The sequence below is a fragment of the Rhinatrema bivittatum genome, chromosome 3, assembly GCF_901001135.1.
Source record: "Rhinatrema bivittatum chromosome 3, aRhiBiv1.1, whole genome shotgun sequence".
Classification (NCBI taxonomy): Eukaryota; Metazoa; Chordata; class Amphibia; order Gymnophiona; family Rhinatrematidae; genus Rhinatrema; species Rhinatrema bivittatum.
In genome coordinates this window covers 284,185,011-284,197,184 of record NC_042617.1, presented here as the reverse complement: position 1 = coordinate 284,197,184, position 12,174 = coordinate 284,185,011, and the positions used below count along the sequence as shown (strand labels likewise).

The window sequence follows — 12,174 nt, the reverse complement described above, 5'->3', positions numbered from 1 at the left end:
TTGCAGTCACCACTGCAGTTAGGAGGATACTTCCATCGGCAGGAGGAGTCGAAAGCAATAGTCCTGAGACTGTGGGTTCCAACGAGACAGCAGGGTGTGCTGAAGAGGACGCATATGTGCCCTCACCCATGGGATCACTTCTAGGGCCACTGTCATTACGCCAAGTACTTGCAGGTAAGACCATACGGTTGGGTGCAGAGTATTCAATAACATAAGCAGCTGTGTCAAACTTCTGAAATTGAGTTGCTGGCAGGAAAACATTGCCCTGCTTTGTGTCGAACTGAACCCGGAGGTATTCCAATGACTGAGCAGGCTGAAGACTGCTCTTGGGCAGGATCACCACCCAGCCAAGCTGTTGCAACAAGGAGATCACCTTACGAGTCAACAATTTGGTTCAAATCAGTCAGTCGTCCAAATACAAGTGTATGAGGATCCCATCTTTTCTCAATTTTGCCGCCATTACCACCATTACTTTGGAAAAGGTTCTTGGGCTGGTGGCCAGCCCAAAGGGCAGGGCCTGAAACTGATAATGGCATCCCAGAATTGCAAACCGCAGAAAGCGTTGATGCTCTAGTTGGATGGGAATATTAAGATATACTTCAGACAGATCCAAAGAGGTAAGAAATTCTCCCGACTGCACGGCCATTATTACCGAGCGCAATGTTTCTATGTGAAAATGAGTCAGCTGCAGATGACTGTTGACACCTTTGAGATCCAGGATGGGATGAACTGAGCCCTCCTTCTTGGACACAATAATAAATGGCGTATCAACCCGTATTTTCTTGAGACAGGGGCATTGGAACCACAGCCCTCAGACTGAGGAGTCTTGCCAATATAGTTTCCACTGCCTGCTCCTTCTGTGGTGAGTGGCAGGGAGATACCATAAATATGTCCCGAGGAACACTGCGAAACTCCAGCATATATCCTTCTTGTATCACCTCCAGGACCCATTGATCCGATGTGATCTCGGATCTACCTATGATAGGAGAGAAGGGGTGGGTCGGCAAACCTTCCCAGGGAAGGTCGGGGGGTTCCACTACCTGAACCCACGCCCCCTCCCCCTTCTTGGCTGTCAAGGACAAAGGACTGAGACTTAGCAAAAGGTTGAGTCCTCTGAAGGGTTATTCCTCTATAGGGACGAAAACGCCTGGATCCTCTAGTATGACCTCTCATGTTAAAAGAGCGTGGCACCTGCTTCTTATCCTCTGGCAAATGAGGAAATGGAGATTCACCCTATTTACTGGCCAATTTCTCTATCTCGCTCCCAAATAAGAGTGAGCCTTTAAAGGGCAATTTGGTGAGATTAGCTTTGGAGGTCGCACTGGCTGACCAAGTTTTCAGCCATAATTGATGCCTGGCTGCTATATGGAAGCCACTCCTCTGGCTGAAGAGTGGACCAAATCACAGCTCGCATCTGCCATAAAAAAGCAGCAGCTGGCTCCATAACTGCCCTGGAGTTCACCCCAGAGTCATCGACCTTCTGGGAGAGAAGCATACAAGAGCGAGCCACCAGGGAACAACAAGAAGCGATATGCAAGGTCATTGCCACTGCATCAAATGCTTTCTTAAGAATACTCTCAATCCTATCATGCACATCCTTCAAGGCTGCTCCCTCCTTCCATGGGAATAATGGTCTGCTTGGAGACTGCACACACAAATGCAGCTACCTTTGGAAAATGTAAATGCTCTCTTGCCACTGGATCTAGAGGGTACAGGCCTTCCAAAACCCGACCCCCTTTGAAATTAGCATCTGGGGTGCCTCACTCAAGATCAATCAATTTTTGAATGGCCTCTATCTCTTCAGCTCAGACACAGCGTCTGCCCCAGGAACTCCAAGCATTTTCAAAGTCTGGGAAATCAGAGCTGGCAGTTCATCTCTATGAAGGAACCATAGCATAGTTCTATATGGTTCTAATTCCTGAGGAATTTCACCATCCTCAAGACAGTCAGGATCGGCGTCATCATTCGTGCCAGACCTCTATAAGGAAGGCCCGCTGCCGCTCTAGGAGTACTCCAATGGTTAACAGTAGGTCCCGGTAAGGATCCTACCTGCGAATCTGCTCTAGGAGAGAGGGGCTGAAGATTGCGCTTGGATAAAGGATTGCAATCCCTGGAAAAGCTCTACCCATTAAAATGTAGGAGCATCCAATCCCAGAGGCAATTGAGGCGTTCTCACTGAGCAACCATCCCCTGCTGAGGAACCAGTTAGAGGAGATCCAAATTCAGGCGCCCCACCTGAGCTGCCTTGACCCAGGCCTACATGCAGCTGGGAAGAACCAGGCTTAGTGAAATCGGAGGAGGATAATTCTGCCTGAGCCTCCAAACAGTGCTGACACAGGTTAGCGGACACTCCTGGCTGAGATGCAGGAATATTACAGGTAGTGCAAACCGAAAGGTGCTTAGGTTTCTTAGGCATAGTTGCCATTATGGCTGACAGAGCACTTGAGCGGCAGCCGGAGGCATGCGTCTAGCTTCTTTTTTTTTTTTTAATATCGAAAAAACCTAGGCGTCTAAAAGTTAGGCATCCAACACCTAGACATCCCCAAAAATAAGTGCCATAACAATTTAAGTGTACGATAAAACATGTGTGCACAGGTAAGCATGCAGCCAATTTAGGCGCTGCTTACCTTAGACGCACCAAATACAAGACCCGACTAAGCGTCTAAAAACTGGATGCATAACCTGGACACACAGCTAGATGCACACGCCGAACTGACAAGCCTGTAGAGGGCAGCCTTAGCACGCAAAACACTGTTGCGGCTTACCATGTGATGCGCAGTGAAAAAGCCTCAGAGCAATGCCTAGCCTACAGAGGCTGCTCAACCTGCCAGGCTGCCCACGTCCCTTGACCTCCCATGGAGTGGGACGAATGTCAGAACGATGAGCTGAGCAAGGAGACTAGAAGGAGGAAGCCCTATGCTACAAAAGCCTCCTTTTACGTCTCTGTAAATGTATATATATATTTTTTTTTTATTTTTTTTTTTTAACCCTTACCTGAGCTCAGTCTTACTTGGCTGAGCACAGAGATGGTCTCCGGCTGCAGGGGAAGAGGGCAGGAAGCCACGCTTGGCTTAATGCACCCACTGCCTTTCAGTTGCTTAAGCAACTAAGTCCACACTGGCTGAAAAAAACAGCTACCGGACCAAGGCACTCATTTGAGGGACAATGGACCTCAGAAATTTTCAATTGGGGGAGGGACCTTTTGGTATCACCACAGGAGAGCGGGGTGGATGTAATATCTTTAAAGGAAAATTGGTTCTTACCTGCTAATTTTCGTTCCTGTAGTACCATGGATCAGTCCAGACTCCTGGGTTTTGCCTCCCCACCAGCAGATGGAGACAGAGAAATTATGACTGACCCTGCCTTATACCCTGAGGTGCCACCTACAGTCTGTCAGTGTTACACTGTATCAAAGCAGAATATTTTTAAAAACCAATCTAATAAACTACTTGAACCTGAACTCTATTCCAATCAAGGACCGGATGAACATCAAAATCCTGCATACTACACTTCCTGTTCACTAACCCCAAGCAGGAACAGACCCTTAAGAATTTTTTGAAAAACTTGGCAGAAAATATAAAGAATTAACCTGGGGAACAATTTTTAACATAATTCCTGTTGAGTTCAATTTTTCAGCTGTTTTAGACTTAAATAGGTATGCTGATTTCAAAACTGCAGTTAGTTTTCTTCTATCACGTCAAGTTTTTTCTCTACAGCCTTAGGCCTGGATTTATCAAAATGCACTAAATATCGCATGCAATAGGAAAAGGGGCGTGTTTTATGGTAATAGGTTGTTTATCGCAAAGTGCACTATCTGGATAACTTTTTCGCACTAATGTAACATTACTAATCTAGGAACTAAAACGGACACTTACCAGTCATCTCCAGAAACGCAGCCAATCAGGACAACAGAACCACAAACCAGCAGCCAAGGGTGGGAAGGTGCATTAACCTGTCTTCACTAGAGAAAAGGAAATTATCAGGTAAGTAGTAATTTCTCATTTCTCAGCATTCAGACAGGGTAATCCTCAACCAGTGGGATGCAAGCTACTCTCGAAGAGGGCGAGAGGCTGCCTGTGGTCCAACCAACACCACATGTGCAAAAGTTGCATCCTCCCAGGCCTGCACATAAACAGCTGCAGCTCTAGAAAAAATCAATTACAAAAACTGTGAGGAGACAGCAAAGCTGAATACCATGACACACAGGTTCCCGTGACCACACGGCTCTGCAGAAAAAAAGAGAGTAGGGGGAGGGTGATAACTACAGTTGCACATGCTCAGTAGGGCATGTTTGAAAGTTCTAGAATCTTTGAGATCAAATTTCCAGACTGGGCGCCATCCGATGATATCACCCATGTGAGGACTACCATTCTGCTTGTCTTCAGAGAATTCCTAATTATTTTTCCTTTTTGTAAGCTGGTTTTAACTTTTTCAGTTCACTGTATTTCTTTTTTTTTTTTTAATAACTGTTTGTTGGCCCCGTGTTTGATCAATGATCCCAGCATCTCGTTTGTATTTGGTCTGTAGGTGCATTTCTAGGAGCTGTGTGACCTTTGGGTTCTGCAGGATCCCAGTATCCCTAGAAACCACTAGAGGATAGTTTATGAGCAGGGAACTTGTCTAACGGAAAGAGGAAGTCCTTTGGCAATTGCTTGCCTATAGCAGTTGGCGCTGCTCCATGGACCCTCTGCTTCAATACACTTGATGCCAGTTTGGTGGAACTGAACTTCTTCCTGAGTGCAAGGTAGGTCCGAAACTCTCCTTGCAGGACTTGATGGCACTTGATGACAGCCTTCCACAAATGCTGGATGGTGACATAGCTATACTGCTATGTAAGTTTGCTCTTACATAGCAGTATAGCAGTTTGTGTGGATGTCCATGAAGGACATCTTCTGAATGCAGTCCAGGCATTTCTTGAAGTCACTGGTCTTCCTCTCAGCTATTTCGAAAAACAATAATCAATGCAAAATCAAAAACAAGAAATGACTGTCGAACAAAAAAGATGGCCAAGAGATAAAAAAAGGGAGTCAATGTAAGGCCCACAGGGAGCTATAAAAACATGGGCTTGATGAAAAATAAAACAAATATAAAATCTAACTAGAAACTACAAAGAAAAATAAATAAAAATAAAACTACGGTATGCTTTAAAAAGGCAAAAACTGGGAGGAAAACTGCCAAAAATGAGTGTGCGCTGCTCTGAAGAGAAGAAATGCATCAGATGGTAACATCAGCTCTTCTCAGAATGCGTGCTCGTAGCTGTGTGCCTGCACGCATTCTCAGAATGCAGACACACAACTTCAAGCACGCATTCTGAGAAGAGCTGAAATTGTTCCTGGAAAGCACAAGTTGACCAGTGTGTCACCATCAGGATGCAGTCACTCAATTGTATGATGGCTGATCTCCTTGTTGTCAGAGAAGGGTACCTGTGTGACTGCTAGGAGCAAGGCAGCCAAGCTATGGCAGGGTTTCTGGTTCTCCTATGATTCCATGGGAAGTAGCAAAATCTGTGGCAGTCACCATGGCATTGCAGGAGACCAGGGGCCCCGACTATACAAGTGCTATGTATTTATTTATTTATTTATTTTTGGTTTTTATATACCGATCTTCCTGCATTAAATACAAATCAAACCGGTTTACAAGGAACAAGAAACTGCCTGAACGGCGATACATAGAACTAAGAACAAATGGTAAACATGGCAAACATAGTTAAAATTTAAAATTTAACTGAACAGAGAGAAAAATAATTACAATGCATAGTAATAAATGTCCTAAAGCATTCCAAGAGAAATAAGTGATTAGTTAAATGCAGAATCTGGAAATGCAAGGTTGAATAACCATGTTTTTAATTTTTTCTTAAAGGATATTGGGCAAGGATCTTGTCTAAGGTCCGGTGGGAGATTGTTCCATTCAGTGGGTCCTGAGGTAGAGAAGGCTCTGATCTTTCGTGATGTTTTTGCTTGAGGGACGAAGAGAGTGCCTTGATAAGCTCTTCTCATTGGCCTGGTGGGATTATTAGGGCGAACTTGATGAGTTAAATCGATTGGGGCAAGATTGTGTACAGATTTGTGCATGATGGTCAAAACTTTGTATCGGATTCTATATTTGATAGGGAGCCAGTGAAGGTTGTAGAGAATGGGAGTGATATGGTCCCTCTTTTTTGAATTGGTTAGAATCCTGGTGGCTGAATTCTGTAACATCTGAAGCGGCTTAGTGGTGATAGCCGGGAGTCCAAGTAATAATGAGTTACAGTAATCGATTTTTGTGAGTATGATTGCTTGTAGAACCAAACGGAAATCATAAAAGAGCAGGAGAGGTTTAAGCTTCTTAAGGACCTGAAGTTTGAAGAAGCCCTCCTTTGTTGTATTGTTGACAAACCTTTTGAAGTTCAACTGGTTGTCCAGGAGGGTGCCTAGATCTCTTACATGAGAGGTCTTTTTGATGTTATCTAGTTTTGTTTAGGGGAAGTTAGGAAGGGCTTGGTTGTCAATTTGAGATTGATCATCTTGGTGAAAAATTGTCTCGCTGGACATGAGGTTTTCATCTTGAGATATGATTATGAATTCAGTTTTGTCTGAGTTGATAACTAAGTTAAGCTGGAAAAGGAGTGAACTGATTTCCTTAAAGCAATTATCCCAAAACATAAGAGATTTTTGTAATGATTCCCTAATTGGAATGAGAATTTGGATATCATCCGCATAGATGTAATGCTTGATTTTCAACTTGGTAAGGAGGAAACAGAGGGGAAGTAGATAAATATTGAAGAGTTGGTGAAAGGGCGGAGCCCTGTGGGCCACCCAAGTTGGATCTAATTGGATGTGATTGTTTATTGTTGATTTTAACTTTGAATGATCTATTGCTAAGGAAAGAACGGAACCAGTCAAGGGCAGAACCAGCAATACCAATATCTTTGAGTCGGTCCAGCATAATTGAGTGGTTGACCGTATCAAAGGCAGCCGAAAGATCAAGGAGGATCAGAAGGTGTGATTGTTTTTTATCTGAGTTTACAATAATGTAGTCCGTAAGAGATATCAAAAGTGATTCTGTATTACGATATTTACGGAAACCATATTGTGAAGATGCTAGGATATTATGTTCCTCCAGAAATTCAGTGAGTTGTTTATTCACAATTTTCTCCATGATCTTAGCAATGAATGGAAGATTGGCGATGGGTCGGAAATTTGCTGGGTCTGATGTTGATAAGTTGGGTTTTTTTAGGAGAGGTTTCAGAATGGCTTGTTTAAGAGAATCGGGTACTAATCCTTGGGTTAACTAACAATTAATGATTTTTGCAATGGGCTTAGCTATTGTATTTGGTATTGAGATGAGAAGGTTTGCAGGGATGGAATCCAGGGGATGTGAAGAAGGCTTGAGTTTTTTAAAAATATTTTCCACTTCTAGGGAAGAAGTGGTCTCAAAAGAGTCTAATTTTGTGGTCTGCTGAGGAGTAAGATTACTATGCAGGGGGAAAAAGGGATTGGAAGACGAAAACCTTTTGGTAAGATTGATAATTTTGTTTTCAAAGAAGGTGGCCAGTTCAGTAGCTTTCATGAGAGCCTGGTCGTCTGGAATGGAAGGAGGAAGGGGTTTGGTGAGGGCAGAGATGTATGAAAAAAGAGCTTTTGAATCGAATATGAAGTGGTGAATTTTTTTTGCAAAAAATTCTCTCTTAGTTTTGAAAATGGTGTTCCTGTAGATATTAAGGGTGGATTTGTAACTTGCAAGAGTAGAGGTGGTAGGATTTTTACGCCATATATGTTCTTTATTTCTGAGGCATATTTTGATCGCTTTTAGTTCAGGGGTGAACCAGGGTTTTCTGTTATCTTGGGCCTTGTGAATCCTCTTGGTAGTGATGGGGCAGGTTTGGTCTGCGACTTTATTTGTGATAGAGTGCCAGGAGTTAAAGGCAGAGTTTGCATCTGAAAGGTCCAGTTGAAGTAGTTCTTTATCCAGGTGATTAGTAAGTATTTCTGATGAGCATGGTTTTCTGAAATGAATGGTGGTTTTTGGGAAGGGAGGGGGAAGGGTGGTATCTGTCTTGAGAACTGTAGAGATGATTTGGTGATCTGACCAAGGAACTGGAGTACAAGTCGGGACTGAAGAAATAGAGATACCTTCGTTAATGAAGATCAGATCCAGAGTGTGGCCAGCTTTATGAGTTGCGTTATTGATGATCTGATTGAAGCCCATGTTATTAAGAGACGATAAGAGAGTTTCACAGTTGGAAGAGCGTGTGGCCAAGTCTACGTGAAGATTGAAGTCTCCCAAAAGTACTGCAGGAGAATCATAGTTGATGTGTTTGGCAATGTATTCAATGAGAGGGGAAGGGTCGGTTTCAAGAATACCAGGTGGTGCGTAGATAAGGCATATCTGTAGTTGTTTAGATTTGAAGTAAGCACATTCTATGTTAGAAATTACACTTGAATGTTGCAGAGTTATTTTAAGGCCTTTCTTAGTTGCAAGTAAGAGTCCACCTCCTCTTTTTTTAGGTCTGGGGATCGAGATGACGTCGTAAGTTTGTGTGGGCAGTTGATTAATAATTACTGAATCTGAAGATTTTAACCAAGTCTCTGTAATTGCACAGATATCAGGGTTGGCCTCAGAGAGATAGTCATTGAGTATGTGAGCTTTTTTAGAGAGTGATTGGGCATTAAATAAGGTTAGGGTGAAGAGGGAGAGACCAAGAAATTGAGTGAAAGGAGTAATTATAATAGGGATAACTCTCTTCGGTTGGAAAGTGTGAGATTGAGGTATTTTTTCCATATTTCTATGATAATTATTGATAGTAGGTATGTTGAAATGGTGCATTTTGAGAGAGGAAGGACGACTTTTTAGTAAGACAGTCAAGGAGCTAGTTTCAGGTGTAGTTTTGAGAAGTAAGAGTGTAAAGAAAGATAGAGATAAATAGATTGATGACTGGCCTCCGTGGCTGCACGAAGGGGTGCACAAAGGGGCAGGCCCCTTTGTCGCGCTCCTTCGGCGCGCGACGCCTGGCGCGCGGCGCCGAGTGACTGAATGAATTTAAAAACCCTCACTGCTGGCTCTGATTGGCTGGAGGAGGCGCTGCAGCGATTGGCTGTCTCCCGGGGGGGGGGGGGGGGGCCGGCTCGAGGGCTTGCAGAGCGTCTCTAGGAGAGCGAGCAATTTGTTTTGTAATGTCTGCTAGTCGGCCGCGGACCTGTCGTGGGAAGGTGAATGAAAAATGGCCTTACCCCGAAGGGTCTGAGGCGCCGATTGCGCAGGCCACAGCAGCTGTGATCGCCGAGGGACAAGATGTTTATGCTGCGCCGAGGGACTGAATGAATTTAAAAACCCTCACTGCTGGCTCTGATTGGCTGGAGGAGGCGCTGCAGCGATTGGCTGTCTCCCGGGGGGGGGGCCGGCTCGAGGGCTTGCAGAGCGTCTCTAGGAGAGCGAGCAATTTGTTTTGTAATGTCTGCTAGTCGGCCGCGGACCTGTCGTGGGAAGGTGAATGAAAAATGGCCTTACCCCGACGGGTCTGAGGCGCCGATTGCGCAGGCCACAGCAGCTGTGATCGCCGAGGGACAAGATGTTTATGCTGCGCCGAGGGACTGAATGAATTTAAAAACCCTCACTGCTGGCTCTGATTGGCTGGAGGAGGCGCTGCAGCGATTGGCTGTCTCCCGGGGGGGGGGGCCGGCTCGAGGGCTTGCAGAGCGTCTCTAGGAGAGCGAGCAATGTAGGGGAAGCTTGCATCACAACAGTTTGTATTATGCAAGGCTCCACTCTTTTCCAAAGGCACATGAATTCATGAAAACCAAAGGGTGAGGGAGGGGTGAAATAATAAGATGAAATTTTACCTTCTGCCTTGCAGGCATGATGAACCTTTATGAAGTTCTTTGCGCAAGAGCACACATGAGAACCTTTTGTGTTATTGCAGAGCTGTGAGCAAGTACCAAACTTCAAACATTCATTTATATCTATAAGAAAGAGGAAAAACAGAGAATTAGCTTACTGATTAGCTGACCAGATCTCAACTGCCTAACTGTTGCCTCCACATGAATGTCCCTCAGCAATCTGAATCTCAACACAGTCAGAAGCAAAGACTAATAGGTTGATATTCAAATGATTTGGGCAACTTTTTGAGATTTAAATATGTTCCCTCACTGTCTGGCTAAAATTCTGTCTGGGGAACCCATTTTCCACACAAAATTTAGTCTGAATAAAAACGGAGGTGCTACAGGCATTCTGGGCGCATGACTAAATTTTAGCTAGTAATGGAGAAATTACTTACCTGATAATTTCGTTTTCCTTAGTGTAGACAGATGGACTCAGGACCAGTGGGTTAATTGCTTTTGTGCTAGCAGATGGGAGACAGAGTCAGATTTCAAAGCTGATATCACCCTAGATATACCCCTGCAGTGACCTCAGCTCCTCAGTATCCTCCTTGAAAAGCAATTGTGGATATATATCTTGCGTAAACAACTTGATTAAAACTGATTAAACTTGATTAAACTGATTGAACTGGTTTCAAAAACTGGAGACCGCCAGTGCACTCAACCAAATTAACACCGACACCAGACTAATTGCGGATGACCTGAACTAGAGGTAGGCAACAGCTTGCCCATATTTGTTTAATCTCGAGGTTCGCTTTCCAAGGCCCTCTTTCTCTGGGGGCAGCCATGGGCGGGATGCTGAGTCTATCTGTCTACACTAAGGAAAACAAAATGATCAGGTAAGTAATTTCTCCATTTCCTAGTGACTAGCCAGATGGACTCAGGACCAGTAGGATGTACAAAAGCTACTCTTGGACAGGGCGGGAGGCTGCTCATGGCTCACTTAGTACTGCCCTTGTGAAGGCTGCGTCTTCTCTAGCCTGGACATCCAGGCGTTAGAACCTGGGGAAGGTGTGTAGGGAAGACCGCGTTGACGCTCAACAGATTTCGGCGAGCGACAGCAGTTTGGCTTCTGACCAGGATACTGCCTGAGCTCTAGTAGAGTGAGCTTTAACCTGCAGGGGCAAAGGCTTCCCTGCCTCTATGTAGGATGCCTTAATTACTTCCTTGATCCAGTGAGCTATGGTCGCTCACGAGGCCGCTTCGTCTTGTCTCTTCCCGCTGTGAAGAACGAACAAGCGCTTCGCTTTGCGCACCAGTTCTGATTGTTCTAGGTACCGTATCAGGAGTTTGCCAACATTTAGATGGCAAAGAAGGCGGGAGTCTTCCGAGTCCTTATATTCATCCGGAGATGGTAGGGAGATGGCTTGGTTCAAGTGAAACTTGGAGACCACTTTCGGTAGGAAGGAGGGGAAGGTGCGAAGCTGTATCGTTCCTGGAGTGAATCTAAGGAATGGGTCCCGACAAGATAGTGCCTGTAACTCAGAGATGCGACGGGCTGAACATGTTGCCACCAGGAATACCATCTTCAATGTTAAGAGGGATAGTGACAGACTGCACATTGGTCTGATGGAAGGCCCTGCTAGAAAGTCCAATACCAGATTGAGGTTCCATAGGGGGACCAGCCACTTTAGGGGTGGTCGAAGTTGCTTAACCCCTTTTAGGAAATGGGACAAGTTCAGATGAGCTGACAGACGGATTCCGTTCACTTCGGCTCTGACGCAGGAGAGGGCTGCTACCTGAACCCTGAGGGAGTTGAGTGACAACCCTTTCTTCATACCATCCTGAAGAAATTCCAGAATCATGGGAATCTTGGCCATTCACGGGGATACCCCACGGTCCTCGCACCAGGCTTCGAATATCCTCCAGATCCGTATTAATGCCAGAGACATTGAGAACTTCCACGCGTGGAGCAGGGTGGTGATCACGGCCTTCCAGTAACCGCGCTTCTTCAGGCGAGTCCTCTCAAGGGCCAGACTGTAAGAGACAATTGAGACGGATCTTCGTGAAGGATCGGGCCCTGCTGGAGAAGGTCCTTGTGTGGAGATAATTATTTATTTATTTTTGTATACCAGTATTCGGGGTAGCTTCACACCAGTTTACACTCCCTGCAAGGAGTCTTTGCATGCCTGCGTACCATGGGCGTCTTGGCCAATCTGGGACCACTAGTAGAACTAGTCCCCTGTGGTGTTCTATCTTGTGGATGATCTTGCCAGTAGCGGCCATGGGGGGAAGGCGTACAGTAAATCCTCCTCTGGTGAGGTCTAGACGAGGGCGTCGATTCCTTGGGAGTGCGGCTCTCGTCTGCAGCTGAAGAACC

At 45.2% G+C, this 12,174-nt stretch overlaps 1 protein-coding gene across 1 annotated transcript in view; it reads right to left on the bottom strand.

The window, feature by feature from the left end:
* LRP1 (LDL receptor related protein 1) overlaps positions 1 to 12,174 on the bottom strand; it is a 657,378-nt gene that overhangs the window by 72,633 nt on the left and 572,571 nt on the right. Inside the window, 1 exon segment of the mRNA XM_029594881.1 lies at positions 9,819 to 9,938. Coding sequence (XP_029450741.1) covers positions 9,819 to 9,938 — 120 coding nt within the window.